Source organism: Castor canadensis, chromosome X, assembly GCF_047511655.1.
Source record: "Castor canadensis chromosome X, mCasCan1.hap1v2, whole genome shotgun sequence".
NCBI lineage: Eukaryota > Metazoa > Chordata > Mammalia > Rodentia > Castoridae > Castor > Castor canadensis.
Window position 1 is genome coordinate 1,740,608 of NC_133405.1, and position 16,871 is coordinate 1,757,478.

Here is a 16,871-nt window from a genome sequence, read left to right on the forward strand (position 1 = left end):
TTTAGATTGGAAGCTCAACCTTCCAAGTCTCATAGATGATGACAATGTGTGAACACATGCATGTCCAGGCCCCTCCAGGGAACAGCTGGCTGGTGTTCTTTTTTTTGTTCCTGTTGAGATGAAAGTATCAGGATTATTCAAGTTTCTGTGCTTTTCTGTGAAACAAATCTGAGTTAGTGGACTGGAGGTGTGGCTCAAGAAGTAGAGTGTCTGCCTAGCAAGTATGAATCCCTGAGTTAAAACCAATACCACCAAAAAAAAAAAAAAGAGGCTAGGGGCCAGTACTTTCCCGTCAACCCTCCCTGAAAAAGGCTGGGAATGTGGCTTGAATGGTAGAGCAAGTGCAAGGCCCTGATTTCAACCTCTCAGTACTGTTAAAAAATACCTGAGTTAACATAGATTGACAAGCACTGTCCAACAGAACTTTCTGTTGAACCAGGCATTGGTGGCCCACGCCTCCTAGCTGTTCTGACTGTTCGGGAGGAGGATCCCAGTTTGAAGCCAGCCCAAGGCAAATAGTTTGCAAGACCCTATCTTGAAAATACCCAACACAAAACAGGGCTGGTGGTGTGGCTCAAGTGGTAGAGTGCCTGCCTAGCAAGTGTGAGGCCATGAGTTCAAACCCCAGTACTGCCAAAAAAAAAACCAAAACCCCAAAACAGCTTTATGTTGGAAAAGTCCTAGAGTTTTGCTCTCCCCACATGTGGCTATCTGAGCTTTTGAAATATGATTAGTGTGACCGAGAAACTGATCTTTTATCTTAGCTTCAGTTTAAATAATCACATGTGTCTAATGACTATTATGTTAGTGCGGGTCTAGACCAGTGGTTTACTACTGGGGGCAGTTTTGCTCCCTGACGGAAGAGGTTTGTCAACATCTATTGACATCTTTAGCTGTCATAATTGGGAGGGGGGTCTACTGGCATCTAGTGGGCAGAGACCAGAGATGTTTTAAAATACAATACAATACATAGGCAAAGAATCTTCTGGCTCCAGGTGTCAGTAGAGCCAAGGTTGACAATCCCTGGGCTGAACCATCTAGCACCTGCCCTGTGACAGGGCAGACCACCCACATAGACCGGGAACTGGATTTGGCCACAGAACATGAAGCCAGAATACCTCAGAGAAGTCCATAAGCCCTTTTCTACCACTGGGCAAGCAACAGGCATTTTCTAAGGCAATATGTGCTGATGCATGAACCAGTACCTGGATGGGTTGGAGCTGGACCCCATTCTCAGTGAGCAGCATGGGAGGTTGGTACAGGTAGCACCAAAACTACTAGTGATCCCTGTGTGTTTCTGACTGGTTCCCTCATCCTCCCTCACAGCTTGTTACTGGTGGCTGACCTAGATGGGATTCCAGTCCCTGCCAGCTTCTTGAACTAGGGAATGAACATGCTTTGGAGAGAGGGGTTCAGACTGAGTGGGCTGAATCCAAGAAAGAGTTCAGCAGGTTGTGGAGACTTGTGCAGTTGCCTGCAGGCTGTTCTCAGTAGCTCTAGGTGGGGCTTCCAGTCAGGGCTAAGCCTCTAGAATTATTTGACAGCTTCTAGGCAGGTGGGGATTGGAGCTAAGTGCATGTACTTTAAGTGCTGTACTAGAGAGTGCTCCTCTAGGGGCTCTTGTTCATCAGGAATGTAGGGGCCTGGGGTTGTCAGCTAGAAGATGATGGAACACTTAACCCACAGGGTGCAGTCCGTCCAGATCCTCCAGGGTGGGTGAGCTCCGCTGCTTTGCCTTTGGGTTAGTTCTGCTCATTGCCAGCATTCAGCTGTGCAGATTGTTGGCACCCATGCAATACAGGGCTTATGCTCACTGGTGAGAGGAGCTAGAGCCAGCATGTAAACTGATGCGGCATGTGTCGGCCATGAAAGTGTGTGAGAGCCAGCACAGTCTGGCCTTTGCCTGCTGTTGTGCCCTGGCCCTGGGGTGCTTGCTTCCAGTTTGCCCAGAGGCCACAATGGCCCATGGTAGCCTTGGTAGGCAGTTTGACATGAGAGTGGAACTTGGAATCAGACCTGGAGTTGGATTCTGTTTCTGTTACTGGTTAGTTATGCGATCTCAGGTAAGTCACTTCACCTCGCTGAACTTTTTCCCACAACTATAAAGCAGAGATGAGAATATTGGCAATTAGTGTCACATTCTTAGTATTGTGCCTAGAGTACAGGTGTTTGATGCCCAATAGCTGTTATCAGTCTCATCCCTAGTGGTGAAGGAGTTTGGTGGGATTTTTTTCTCCCTTGTGTGGTAGACTGTGCCAGGCTCAGAAAGGGAGTCAAAGAGTAGACGCAGTCTTGGCCTTCAGCAGAGGGTAGAGTGAAAGAGGGTAGAGGGGAGTGGAACAAATAAGATGAGCACTGCAACTAGAGTAAGGGCTAATGTTTTGGCTGCTGAAAAAGCAAAGGTTTGGGGGAAAGGCTGTTCCAAGGAGAGATCTGAATGGAAGTTGAAGATGAACCAGCTTAATTATTTTTTTCTTTTCTTTTTTGTTGGCACTGAGTATTGAATTCAGAGCAGCCTTTATCACTTGAGCCATGCCCTTAGTTTTTTTTGTTTTAGTTTATTTTTCAGGTACGGGCTCATGTCTTCCCAGGGCCCACTTCAGACAGCAATCCTTCTACTCCTCCCCGCCCCCCAGTAGTAGGGATTATAGGTATAAACTAGTATGCTCATCTTGCTTTAGAGATTGAGTCTTGCTAACATTTTTTGCCCTGGCTGGCCTCAAACCATGATACTCCTATCTCATATGCTCGGCAAGCCAGCTTCATTATCTTTAGGGAGCCCCAGGCTTCCTAGTAGGTGGTGCCGTAACCACACACTGGAACTATTCAGGATGGTGTCTGTGCTTCATTGACATAGAAAGCACAAGTGTGTATAGAAGCAGAATAGTAAGACACAGACCCCAGCTTCAGTATTGGCCATCTCACATGTCTGCCCTCCATGTGATCCCTTGGTCTGGATTATTTTGAAGCAAATTCCAGATAACATGTTTATAGGCAAAAGAATATTTTAGCATTTTGAAAAGGTGGCTACTTAAAAAATATCGTAAATATGCTAACATCTTATGTACATGAAATTTGCATTTGTTTCCTTTTTTTTGCATTTGTTTCTTAAATAAAGTCTTTGGTGACTTCGTACATTTCCCTGATTGCCTTTCAGTTTGAGGTTTGTTTAAATTGGTATCCAGATAAGATAATTAGTAGTTAAAAAAAAAAAAAACCTGAAGGCATTGTGATTTAATTGGTAACTCTTCTACGTGGCCAGGATTGAGGTTGCTTCTGGGAAAGGCTGGGAGTGGCGTTTGAACTTTAGGTCCTCTAGACGGCCTCTCTCCTTTATCCATTCATCCCTCAATTGGTTGCCACCCTTTCTTAAGAGTATAAACACTGGAATACCACTTAATCAGGGAAGAGCCTTTTTGAGAACTCCATTAGTTTCTAACTCCCATAAACCAAAATCACCCAGCTGTAGTATGTGCTGTGACCTTTGGGGGCTCGCTCTTCCACTTAGCTGGGCTTTGGAAGGTCCTGATAAAGGGGATTCCCTACTAATGGTCTGGGAAGGACTGCCCGATAGCATCCCAACAAGCACCAGCTTCTTTCGGAATACAGTCTCTTAATTTGGGCCAAAATAGTTTTCTCTCTCACCCTCTAAAAACAAATGGTGAATGAGCTCCTTTGGAGCAGGATGCTGAGCAAACAAGGGTTCTTTCTTCCCCTGTTTTAAGGTCTTCCAGAAGCACATTGTTCTAGCAGGACTTCTTTCTCTGAGCACCTCTAGGCTGGTTGGAGACCAGCAGGTTTCCAGGTAGCAGTGTCTACAGCCATCATTTTGGATCAGGGGAGGACCATGCAGCTGAGTTCATGCTTATTGTCCTCTGTGATGGTCCTCCCAGGACTCTGAACACTATCATCACCCTCCTGGAAGCACTTTACTGTGATGAGCAAAGTGACCTAGTGCCACATGTACCTGGGAGTAATAGTGGAAACTAAGGTAACTTCTCCAGAAGCAAGGTGGGTTATCAGCATGTTTTAGTTTTGAGTCAGCTAATCACAGACTGTCTTTACGTACGTTGTCTGATCTCTTTTTGGTTGCTCTCTGCTCTGCCACCCCCCCCACCCCAAATTACCCAGACCTACTCAGATAGCTGGTTTCAAGAAGGAAATACCAAAAATTCTCCTGAAATGTGGGTTGTACATGTCACTCATTCTCTTTACCTTAAGAAGACAGGATGACATTGGGTGTCTATTCTTTTCCTGGCCTCTCTGCTCTCAGGACAGTTGGGCTTTAGTCCTCTTCCCATTTTCTACAGCTTCTGTGTACATGAAAGCTGAAAGGAAGGCCAAATGGCTATGCCGAAAGAGACTTGGAGGATCCCCTCAGAGTGATCTTTCTTGGATCTTTCTTGGTAACTTTCTTAGTCCTAATAACTCTCCTATTCCACAGCTTCCTTATTTTAAGGACTACATGCTTTTGAGGATAAGAGTACCAGAGCAGCAGAAGCACTAGTATTATCCTTCTGCTTTGCCTTCGATGAATGTCACCTGGCTTTTGGTTCCTTGCCAGACATATTTACTTGCTGTCCCCTGGCCATGCTGTGTGGTTATCCTGGACTGTGGCAGCATGGAGTCAGCAGGTGGCACTGTGACATCAGGGTCACATGTGTGGGGCCGGAGTCTTCTATGTTGAGTGCACAGCCTATGTCTTCTGAGCTTGAGTGCACAGCCTGTGTTTGCAGGGGTGTCATCTCACCTGAGGCCTCTCAGGGCCATATTATGGTATCTGTCAGTCGGGACTTGCCCCCGCTAAGCACATGTATTCCTTCTGTTTGCTTACAGGGCGGGGGTAGGGAGAACAGAGTTGGTGAAAAGTGCCTGTGAGCCATGTCTCTTCACTTGATATACTTGGCCCTGTTTCTCTAGAGTCCAGAGAGAGATTCTATTTCTCCTGCCTTCTCTTGTTTACTCAACCTTTTATAAAAGCATGATAGCCCTGCTTAGCATCCAAGAACATTTTACCAGGAAAGCCGAGACAAGTTCAGGTTTTGGGGGTTGACATTTGTCTGCCAAGGACACATCTGGACTCCATTAGGTTTGGCTCACTGGCCTGTCTCTCTGTCCTTGGACGTAGTTAATTTGGACCCTAGGCCATTCTATCAGTGACAACCCTACCTTTAGGAAATTCCTATGGCTCTTAGGTTTTTACCTGTGCTCCGTAAATGGCTCCAGCCCTTTCTTGTGATGGGTTTTTTTTGCAATAGGGTCTCAGGAACTGTTTGCCTGGGGTTGGCTTCAAACTGCGATCCTCTTGATCTCTGCCTCCTGGGTAGCTAGGAGTGGCAGGAGAGGATTGTTGAGGCAGAGAATAATGGAAGATAATGTAACTGGAGAGAGGCCATGCAGTAGCCATTTCTGTAGGCTGGTATGTCTTGGGCTCTTGAAGCCTTGAAATTCTGAAGCTTATCCCTATTCATTGGATTCTTTGCTCAGTTCTTGGTGGGGGGCGCTGGTAAACCCCATGGAGAGCAGTGTGAAGAGTGCCTGGGAGGGGCTCTGGGGGGTGGGTTGGAGGGTCATTGGGAGAACCATCAGGTGGGATCTGGATGGGTGGCCCAGTGAGTGAAGGAGCAGTAAAATATTCCAGAAGTTGGCAAATTCCCAATAAGCCCACTGTGAAGGGTCTGGTCTAACTTGCTGGGGGCAGGGGTTGTGGGGGAACAATGATACCAGAGATCTAGTTTGCCCTTAGCTAGTGGTGGTGAATCGCTTTTCACATGTGTCTTCTTAATCTGCCTCCTCGGCCACAAGCCTGGCTTGCTCACTGACATGAGTCTCACCTAATACCTTCCTGCTGCTGTCTTCTGTCTCTTCAATTACTAGATGGAGTGGTGAGTGCTGTGGTTTGCCCGTGCCTGTCCCTCAGCGCTAGGCCCCCAGGTAGACATGAATGTAGTAAGAAGGATGTGCAGGCTTGGGCTTGGCAGGCAGTCTCAAACATGTCCCCTCACCTGTCAGGGAGTGGGATGAGGTCACCTGGAAGGCTCCTTTTTGTTATGCCAGGTATGGGGGTGTAGAAAAGAAGGGTACACTGCTGACCTGAAGGCATTCATAGCCTGGTAGGGCAGACAAACAAATGAACAAGTGAGAGGGATGCAGGGGCCTAGAGAGAACCACATAGCCCTGTGGGAGCATCAGAGGGTGCCTCGCCTTGCATCTGGGGTGGGTGGTGGATCAGGAAAGGTTTTCTCAAGGGAGGTGATAATTGAGCTGGCTAGGAAGGACATGTAGCCTGGAGGACTGATGGGCAGAACCAGGCATGTCCCAGGGACGGTGAGGGATTAGTATTACCTGAGCAGTGGCTTGACCAGAGAAGTAGCCAGTTGGATCTGTCTGCTTTGGGGTAGGTGGGAACTCTGCGGTTACCAATAGAGAGGAAGCACTAGGCACCAGCAATGGAGTTGACATGGAAGATACTAATTAGTGGCTTGGCTGAGGGGTAAGGGCAGAGTCTAGATGGCTCATATATTTGCTGCCACAGCAGGGATGCACTTGGTGGTTGGTCCAGGTGGGGCTAAGAGCAGGTCCATTTTGGCAGGCTGTGTTTGGAATGTCTATGGGAGCATCAGGAGCCTATATTCAGTAGGCTTAGTATAGATAAAATCCTTTTGGGCAGAAGAAAGTATAAGGTATAGAGCAGACCCCTAAGGAGCATAGTGTGAGGCGGGGATATCTTGAGGGTGACTTGTCAGCAGCAGCAAATGCTGCAGAGTACAAGTCCTGTGAGGCAGGATAGGATAGTAGTTGGGGGAGTACTCGTGGCCCTGCTGGTAGCATGGTAAGGGCAGACCTTGACCAGAGTAGGGGTGGGTGGGAGGGAGGAAGGAGGTTGATGGTGAAGACAGCACAGCAGGGAGAATTATCCAGAATCACCCTTAGATGGGTTGGAAATGGCTCCAACATCAGATGATATGAAAGAGACCTGCCAGTGCTGTGTTGGGCAATGGGGGTGTCTGCCCTTGGAAGCCAACCAGGGCGCTCTGGGAGTGGGGAGTGTCCATGATAGTCAGCCAGAGGAATAGGAATCAGGGCGTGGCTGGTGGAAGGACCCTAACTGTTAATGACTGAGAGCTGAAGGCCAGGGCTGGGACTGAACAAGCCTAGGATTGTGAGCAGATACTGCCCGGGTTTTGTGCTAGATTCTGTGGTGCCCTAATCTATCTAGGAAACCCTGGTTCTCAATTGCTAGGGAAGGCCTGGGATAGCACTGAGGATAGCTGGGCCCCTGTTGTGCTGCCACTGTCATCACTGGCACTATCTTCCTGTTTGTGGTAGCCATCTCCCCAGCTGGCTGGCCTCCTTAGGTAACCAGGCAGGCAGCTATGGGTACTTCCCAGCAGTCACCTGCCCAGGATGATGGGTGTGGGGTGGTTTTTGCCTGCCTATCGTTACTGGGTCCCGGTGGTGTCCACAGGTTCCATCTCTACCACCAGGTGGCACACGTGTCCCCCTTCCCCCATTTCCAGCTGGGAGGAGGGGCTTCTTCCTCAACACCACAGGGGCCTGTTAAAGAGCCAGAAAGCTCTGTTCTAGGGGTTGGAGCTAGTCACACTTGCCTTTTTTCCCCTTGCTGCCATGAGTCAAGCCCATGACTTCTTGCTGGCTCTTGGGGTGATTGGTAGCTCCCTCCACCTTCAGGGCTCCAGCCCAGTGGGGGGCAGGCTGGTGGGCAGCTGGGGGCTGAGGCAGGGAAACCTGAGCTCTAGGCCACGAGGTCTCAGCCGCTAATTTTAGAGAGCACATGTCACTGGAAACTCTCCTCTTCTGCCAGGAATCAGCAGCCTGGCTTTCCCTGTGCTGCCAGGGCCCTTGGGAGCCTCTTCCCAAACCAGGAACCACAGGGACCCCTCCATTCCACATGTATGTTCCTGAAAGGGGCTTTGCCAAGACCCTACAGAGCCCTAGCTCAGATCTGCAAGAGAGCTCCTCTGCTCTGTGCTTCCAGTCTCGACTACCTGAGCTGCAGGTGGAAATGGGCAGAGTCTGCCACTGCTTAACAGGGCTAGAGAGGCCAGCCGTGGAGCAGGCTGACAAGGCTGCTGTAGCACTTTGGTCAAAGTGCCTAGAACAAGCATATTTTCTTCCTTTCCCTCTGGACTTCTGCACATATCTTGCCTGACCCTGAGCACTGTGGCGGACTGGGCCCCTTTCTAAGGCATGTGGGGAAAGCATCCCCTCATTTTGACTGCTCAAGCAGTGCCTTTCTCAAGGGTGCAGGGAAGTCCTTCCCTCCTTTCCTTGCCAGTCCATTCTCACTGCTTGGAACCAGTGTCTGTTCCCAGCTGCTACCTGTTTACCTCTCTCAGCTGCTTTAGACAGGCAGCATGTACCTGTGCCTTGATTCTTTTTCTGTCCCTTCTAGTCCAAGACCACCTCATTTGGGGCACTTTTACATAACAGATGTGTTGTGGTAGCTGACTGTATGATAGGTTTGGGAAGAGGGTTGAGGAGAAAAGAGTCCTTTCTATGTCATGTTGGGACCTATGCCCTGGGAATTGAGAAAGTTTGGTTCCCAATGCAGGGTTTGGAGTCACATAGACATGAGTTGAAATTCCAGCCATGTCTATTTCTGGGTCTTGACCTTGTACATGTTACTTTACTTTTTTGAGCCTTAGTTTCATTCTCTGTAAAATGAGGGCAGCAGTAGTAACTACCTCATAAGGTAGATGTGAGGATTCTGCCTGTCATGTTAGAAGTACCCAAATTTATTAGCCACCATTGTTCTTTTACAGAGGCAGGCCTGGCCTCGCAGGGAGGAAAACAGTGCTGAGGCTTGTCTGGCATGTCCAGGCCCTGATCTGGGAAGTGCCAGCGTTCCAGAATCTCGTGCTGTAGCTAAGCCATGCCCTGGGTGTCCCTAGGCTCCTGCTTCCAACCCCTCCCTGAGATATCTTCTAGAGCCCAGGGTAGCTGTTTAGGGGTGGTGACAGAGGCCAGCTCCCAGGCCCCACCTTTCTCTCATGTTGCCAGGTCCATGCTGGAGGCAGGCTGGGGCAGGTAGCAGCCAAAAAGAGTTCCTGCCAGCCACTTTACTCTCTTGCTTCTCACTTCTCCCTTCTTTTTGTAAACAATTACAGCCTGCTTAGACGCCTGGTGACTCTCATCTCTCAGCAGGCCACACTGCTGGCCTCTAATGAAGCCTTTAAAAAGCAGGCAGAGAGCGCTAGCGAGGCGGCCAAGAAATACATGGAGGAGAATGACCAGCTAAAGAAGGTGAGCCCACTTTCCCAACCTTACCGGGATGCCCAGGGCCACATTCCTCAGGGGCCAGAGTGGCCACCGTTAGACTGTGTAAGATTACTGATGCCTGAGAAATTGGAGTTGGATGGAGACACAAAGGGAAAATTGTCAGTGGGGGTGGGTGTCTGCCCACTGGAAGGATCATTGGGTGACTTTGGCACCCTCTCCTGGCTCAGAAGTACATAGTAGAAAAGGGAGGCATTGCTGCTGCTATCTTATATCTATCTACTGCTTTCACTGAGACTCAGCCTTGATGAGAATGAGTTCACAGTGAGCTGGGCTCTGTGCTGGGACACCCCTGCCTCTCAGAGAAGACCCTTGTTCTCCGGAAGATTGCTGTCACTTGGACCTCTTCAGGAACTCAGGGCTGATGAATCCCTCAGTGCTAGGGAAGAGGCAGGAACTGGTTTGTTGGCCAGTCCTGGAAGGCTTGTCAGAAGAGGTAAGGTGCAAGCCTATCTTGGAGGGAGACAGATGGATTTGGAGTCATAGGTGGGATGCAACTGAATGGGCAGGGGCAAGTTTGGGGTTCATTGTCCTCAGTGAACTGCTTGAGTCTGGGAAGAGGAAGGAAGAGTAGTTAGTTGGGAGTGACTGGCAGAGAGCTCCAGATGACAGCAAGTAAGTCATTGGATGAACTGGTAAACTCCACGGAGCTGAGTCTTGCTGTTGAGGTAGGAGGTAGGGCCAAGGGCCAGGGCAGGCAGGGTGTGTGGCCTGTGAGCTACAACAGGTGGCCCTGCTGGCCCTTTCCTTTTCCCTGGTGGCCAGCCATACCCTGGCCTTTGCCTGGGAGCAAGTAGTGGCACAGTTCCACGTTGAAATTTCTGAAGGGACAAGTAAGTGTCCAGGGTAGCTTGACGAGGCATACTTGGTGAGTAACCCAGCCCTTTACACTTTACCCAGGGAGCTGCTGTGAATGGAGGCAGGTTGGATGTTGGGAATGCTGAGGTGAAGTTGGAGGAAGAGAACAGAAGCCTGAAGGCTGATGTGAAGAAGCTAAAGGATGATCTGGCCAGCACCAAGCAAAGTGAGGGTTGTCTTCCTGTGCTATCCCCCTCCCCCAGGTCCAGAGGCTCACTGTCCACTGCTGCCCTTCTTGTACTAAAGTATTAATCGCACATCTCATGTGCAAGCTCAAGAGCTGAGGGAAAACACACAGTACTTTGCACCTCCACACCCAAACATGGGTGAGCTTAGCCTACAGTTAGGTGGGGTTCAATGGTTTGAGCAGGCCTTGGAAAAGCCCTGGCAGTCACACTGCATGCTTTAGCTGTGCCTGCTGGGGGTTTTCCTATTAAGAGAGGCAGGCAAGGGGAGCCCCGAGATGTCTTGGAGCTGAGAACCAAAGGAGTGTCAGGAAGGGAGTGGATGGGAATTCATGGTAGGTTTTTTTCTTCTTTTTTTGAAAATTAAACCAGCTCTGTACTGGCCTGCCTATCTTTTCTTTCCCAGCCCTAGACTGAATCCAGACCATCTTCATTTAGCATGTGTATGCTTTGATTATTGCTACTCTGTAAGGCATTGCTATCACCAGGGGTATTGCTTTGAGGCTGGGATTTTGCTTCCTGCCCCCCTACCCCAGCCTCCTTAAAGATTACTTCTGCTGAGAACCCACCATTAAAAGGGACCAAGGGGTCTTCTGTTTTTGTTTTGTTTTGTTTGCTTCAACTAGCTGTTTAGTCATCCCTTCTTCACACCCCTGCTCTTGAGGGAGAAGGGTGGCCATAAAAGACTTTTTAGAAACACCAGAAATTGTTTGTACAATGTCATGTGAAACTGATTTAGGGCCCCATGTTTTAAGCAAGTAAGTTTTTTTTGCCTAGTCTCAGTCCTTTATTTTCTTCCTGTCCTTGTCATTTGCATCATTTCCAGAACTAGAGAAAGCCGAAAACGAAGCTCTGGCCATGCGGAAGCAGTCTGAAGGCCTCACCAAGGAGTATGACCGCTTGCTGGAAGAGCACGCCAAGCTTCAGGTCAGTTTCTCCCCGCCTGTGCAGGAACAGGTTTGGGTTCCAGCTGTGCTGCAGAGTTCCCATTGTGTGTGTGTTTGTATGTAGGGAGCCTGATGCCTCTTCTTCTGCAGGCCTTGCAGGAGGTCTAAGTAGCTTGCTGGTAGCACTCTGCCAGTCTACTTTTGTCATCTCCTTCACTGACAAGTCTGTGGCTAGAGCAGGCCCAGCAGCCAAACCCTCCACATGCCAGGTCAGGCATGTGGCATGGCACTAGATAGCTGGCACTTGTTAAGGAGGCCTTCTGTGGTGGGTTGGCTCTCTATGCTCTGGGCCTTCCCACCCTTAAACTTAGCATCAGATCCCTCTAGAGGAGCTCCTTACTTTCCAGGCCATCCCCGTGGTATGGGGGCCCATCAAGAATATGCACAGATGAGGCCTGGGGAGTGGCTCAAGTGGTAGAGTGCCTGTCTAGCAAGCACAAGGCCCTGAGTTCAAACCCCCGTATCACAAAAAAAGGAATGTATGCAGGTGAAATACTGGGCAAGTAGCAGTACTTGATGCCTTTCCTTTAGGGCTGGAGGGTAATGTGGGCAAAACCTGCGGCAGGTAAGGAGAAAGCCTCAAAGGGTACCTCACTTGACAGATGCTAGTTGCCGCCATTGCCTGCTACCCTAGGTCTGGTCTGAGTCCTTAGTCTAGCCTCGGAACTCTAGGGAAAGCTGGAAGCTCAGGTGGTCTGAAAGTTGGATGAGAGCCATGTAAACACCCCTGTTTGCATAGCTTGTGTCAGTATTTGACAGCTCAAGTTTGGGCACCACAGTGGGTGGGGAGAAGGGGCCCAGCCCCACAGTGGGTGTCTGTGCCCTCAGTGTAAGGACAGGCTGTCTTGGGTTTTAGGGAGAGCTATGGAAAGTACACAAAGTTGAGGAGGTCGTGAATTGGGACTTGAAAGTTGGCCTGCTATATGTGCCTGAGAGAAGGTCTTGGTTCTGTTCTAGCTGTAGTTAAAGATTGCTGCAGTGTAGGCCTCCGACTGCTACCCCCTGCCCTGGGGCTCATCCCTCACTGAGATCCTGGCAGTTCTGCCTTGGCTGGCATTAGATTCAGGGCATCTCTAGTGTATGGGAAGGGCCAGCATGCCCATGCTGGCAACTCTTTGGGCGCTGCTGAGGTTGGGGCTTCTTGCTCACCTGAATACTTGCCATTTAAGGGAGAAGAGAACTGATCTGGGCCTCTGGGAAATAGGGCTAGAGGCTGAAGGGGAGGAGTAAGCCCTGCCAACTTACTGCTTTTGGGTTTCTGTCCCTTTCCAGGCCTCGGTAGATGGTCCCACAGACAAGAAGGAGGAGTGAGGGCCTGCCTCCTCCCCTGCCTGCAACCAGCTCCCACCTGATCCGTGCTCGCTGCTTCCTGGGAGCCTCTTCCTCCGGTACTTAGGTTCACTCCCTTCTGCTTGCCCCATTCCCTTTCACAGCTTGTAGCTCATCATCTCGGCCCCTTTCCACACTCTGCCAACATACCAAAGGGGACCTGATCATCACTCATTCAGAGTGATTTTGCCATTATCCTGCCTAGCCAGGCAGCTTCCACTCCTAGGAGTGTGGAGGGCACTTTGTGACCTGGCCTGCGTTTGAGTGCATTTTGTTTTGCCATGTTGATGTGTTCTGTGGTCCTGCAGGAGGCCTGTAAAACAGGCCAGTTAGTTTCTCCTGAGGGCAATAAAAGTTGTTATGATGTATATGAGGTGCTTGTGTGTGTATAATTGAGGCTGCAGGGAGGATTTTGCTTCCTCCCCTCCCAAAGCTCCAGAGTAGCCAGGGAGGTGTGGCAAGGGCTCTGTGCATCCTTGAGTTTGTTCGAGCCCCTGAAGGCCAGGCTCACACTTGTCCTGCCCTCTCCCGCCTCTCCTCCTCCCCCAGGCCAGGACATGCCCTGCTTTATGGCTCTTGGGGAGTGTCTGTCCTGTCAGTCTCTCTGGGGGTTGGAAGCTGTCCCAGAAGCTTGGTAAACCGGCGGGACTTCGGGACTTCCTGGTGGCAGACTTGCCTGTCTTCTCTGGGATCCTGTTCATCACATTCGGGACTGATAGAATGTGGCAGGACGCCACCAGTCATTCCTTGCCCTACCCCCCCCTTGTGAAGGTTTGCAGCATGACCTCTGACTAATGCTGACTAGGAGAGGAGACTCGTCCTTGGCGGTGACCTAGAGCTGGCCCAAGGCAGAGTGAGGCAGTGAAGAGGTGCTGCAGAGGGGTCAGGGTGCCTCTTCTCTCTAGCCCTGAAGACGCACTGGGTGTGGTTCTGCCACTATGCACTGGCTTGCTCACAGTTTCCCCCACAGCTTCCTCTTGAGTACGGATTAGAGCAGGGTTGCCCTGCTGGAGAGTAGCAGGGCACAAGAAAGGGCTCTGTCCCCAAAGAGGTGCTTATTCTCTGCCCCTGTCTCTGGCAGGGTCTCAGCCACACCTGGTGTCTGAGGACTGGGTGGAAGGACTGGGGGAGCAGGCTAGAGGTGTGTCTCTTGGAATTGGGGTGACCCCTGAAGATGTTGACATTGGCCAGCCAGTGTTGGCTAATGGCCAAGTGTGTGTTCCCCCACCTGCCTTCCCTGTCTGGGCCCAGACCAGCAGCTGTCTTCTCAAGCATCCTGTCACCCTTCCCATTCCTCAGAGCATGACTGTCTTGTGAGGAGTCCACTACTTTTCTGGCAGTCTGAGAAGGTGGTGCTCATGGGGGCAGGGGGCATTCAGGTGACACCCTCTGGTTGCTATGCCAAGGCTTAGAGCTAGTCTGATTTTCCAGGAAGTGTTCTGGACTACCTTGGGCCTCCCTGAGATCACCTGTCTATGCATCAAGAGGCTAAAGTCCAGACAGCCTCTCCTGCTGTTCCACCCCAACCCTGGCAAAACCCCAATCTGGCCTGGCTTCCAAGGCACACTTTCTAATGGGGAGACAGAAAAGACTACAATACTTTTGTTTTTTGCACACACCACACACACACCCCCCCCCCCCCCCCCCGCTTCTTGGGTGGTACTGGGATTTAAGCAGTGCTTTGCACTTGTTACGCACACCTCCAGCTCTTTATGTTCTGCTTATCTTTGAGATAGGCTCTTGCTTTTTGTCCATGCTGGCCTGGACCATGATCCTCCTATTTTACACTTCCCGCTGTAGCTGGCATGACAGGCGTGTGCCACCATGCCTAGCTTTTTCTGTTGCAATGATGTCTTGAGAATTTTTTTTGCCTGGTCTGGCCTGTAACCATGGTCCTCCCCATCTCAGCCTCCCAAGTATCTAGGATTACAGGCATGAGCCACTGGTGCCTGCCTTTCTTGCCTATTTTCCTCACTGTACTGGAGTGGCTTGAGGGCCAAGACTACTCTTACTATCTCCATGTCCTGACGTCTAGCATAGGGACAGATTCCTGAGTAAATACCCCCTACCTACTACTGCAGGGTCCAGTTTAGATGGCAAACCTCTGTGAGATTGCCTTTTTGTGATGTCACTGTTTTCTGTGTCTTTGGTGGCATTGGAGGGCATTTAGCCTGAAGGGGAAAATAGCAGACCAGAGCACTCATCCAGGTAAGGGATCTGGCCAAGGGCTGTTTAGGAGTTGGTGTGAGCTTGGAGGGGGCGGGCCCTGAGGATGACACTGGGCTACCTCTTCTGGTAGAGGCATTTAGTTGGGAGCACAGTGTTTGAGGGACTTGGCACACCCTGAGAAGGGTCTAGTGAACACTTAGGGAAGGCCTTTGCAGTTAAGACAGACTGGAGATTTGGCAGTGACTGACAAACAGGGATCTGGAAATGGCACACCTGATTGCAGGGGGGAGAAGAGAGGGGGGAAGTCTGTGGAAGCAGACTGGAAGAGAAACTGGAGAAGGGGGCAGGGAGGCTGCCTAGGCTCCCACCTGCCTCCGGCAATGTCTCTGCTTCCTGCTCTGCACAAAATAGAACGAGGGCTGCCTGGTCATCCTGCCTAGGGTGCCACGTGCTCATTAAAGGCTGCTTTCTGCCTGTGCACTATGTCCCACCCATTCAAGGGCCTGTCTGGACTATCTCTGATTCCTCTCCATTTAATTGTGGTAAAACACCACCCCCCAAAAAAAAAAGTACCATGTTTTTCATTTTCAAGTACACAGTTCAGTGGCATTAAGTATATTCACATTGTTGTGCAACCGTCACCACCAACCATTTCCAGAACTGCTCATCTTCCCACATGGAAACCCAGTACCCATTCCCCTCCTCCCTGCTCCTGGCACTTCTACTTCCTATCTTTTATGGATTTAGCTGCTCTAGGGCCTCTTATGAGTGGAATCATGCCTTTTATGAGCACCTCATTTCATTTATGCATCATACCCTCGAGGATCACTCATGTAGCATGTGTCAGAATTTACTTCCTTTTTAAGGTTGAGTAATATTCTGTTGTGTGGACATGCTGTACTTTGTTTATCCATTCATCTGCTGATGGACACTTTGGTTCCTTCCACCCCTTCATTCTTTTTTCTTTTTATTATTTGTGTGTGTGTGAGAGAGAGAGAAAGAGAGAGAGACTTGAGGCTTGAACTCAGGGCTTTGTGCTTGCAAAGCAGGCACTCTGCGGCTTAAGACACATACCCAGTCCATTTTTCTCTGGTTATTTTCGAGATGGAGTCTCATGAACTATTTGCATGGGCTAGCCACAAACTGCAGTCCTCCCAATCTTAGCCTCCTAAATAGCTAGGACTGTAGGCGTGATCCACTGGTGTCCAGCCCACCCCTTCTTTCTTAATCCCAACTCAATCAGGCTTTTGCATGCCCCTCCACCTAAACCTCTCCTGACCAGGGGTTCTTCGTCTCCTTGCCATACCCAGTGAGCATGCCACGGAACCATTGTGTTTGACCAGAGTAGCACACAGCCGCTCCCTCCTCCTGCAGGCCATCTGGGGGCCCCAGGGCTCCATGCTTTAATTTTATCTCCCATCTATACCCATTCATGTCTCCCTTCCCCCCAGTCCATCCAGACTCAGGGCTTGTCATTTATATGTAGTGATAACTTCCAAAGTTTTAGCTCCAGGCCAGACTTTCTGTAACTGCAGACTCCTGTGTCCACCTGCCAGCTAAACATCTCCACTTGGATGACATTTCCCTGATGACATGCCCAGAGCCAACTCCCAGTTGTCCCCATTGCAGGACCTGGCAGCACTATTCTTCCTGAGGCTTGGGCCAAATCTCTGGTTTGACTCCTCAAACCTGCATCATACCCATCCATAGCCCCTGCTGGTCCTGCCCACAAAATAGACCTTAATCTAGGCTGGGGGTGTGGCTCAGGTGGTAAGAGTGCTTGCCTAGCAAGTGCGAGGCCAAAGTTCATACTCCAGTACCTCAAAGCAAAAACAAAACAAAAATCCTAATCAAAAGATAGAACCCCTCCCAGGACCATTATACCATGGTGTAAGTACTTCCATCTCACCCCCTCCCTCCCTGGGTCATTGTTGGAGCATGTGGCCATGTGGCCCTGGCCAGCCCCCTCACCCTCTGCTCTTAGAAGGCCATCTGAAAGTCCAGTGCCCACAGCTGCACACACACCCTCCCTGCTACATTTGCTCCTCTTGAGCTTGTTGTCACCCCTCTCACCCTCAGTATG

General features: G+C 50.2%; 1 protein-coding gene across 2 annotated transcripts in view; it reads left to right on the plus strand.

Moving 5' to 3' along the window:
• Bcap31 (B cell receptor associated protein 31) overlaps positions 1–12,987 on the plus strand; it is a 51,847-nt gene extending 38,860 nt beyond the window's left edge. For both annotated transcript variants that reach the window (XM_074062770.1, XM_020175923.2), the window contains exons 5-8: positions 9,132–9,267; positions 10,201–10,324; positions 11,170–11,270; positions 12,563–12,987. In XM_074062770.1, the coding sequence (XP_073918871.1) occupies positions 9,132–9,267; positions 10,201–10,324; positions 11,170–11,270; positions 12,563–12,601 (400 nt within the window). In that variant the 3' untranslated portion in view covers positions 12,602–12,987. The remainder of the gene's footprint in view (positions 1–9,131; positions 9,268–10,200; positions 10,325–11,169; positions 11,271–12,562) is intronic.
• Positions 12,988–16,871: the final 3,884 nt, after the last annotated feature.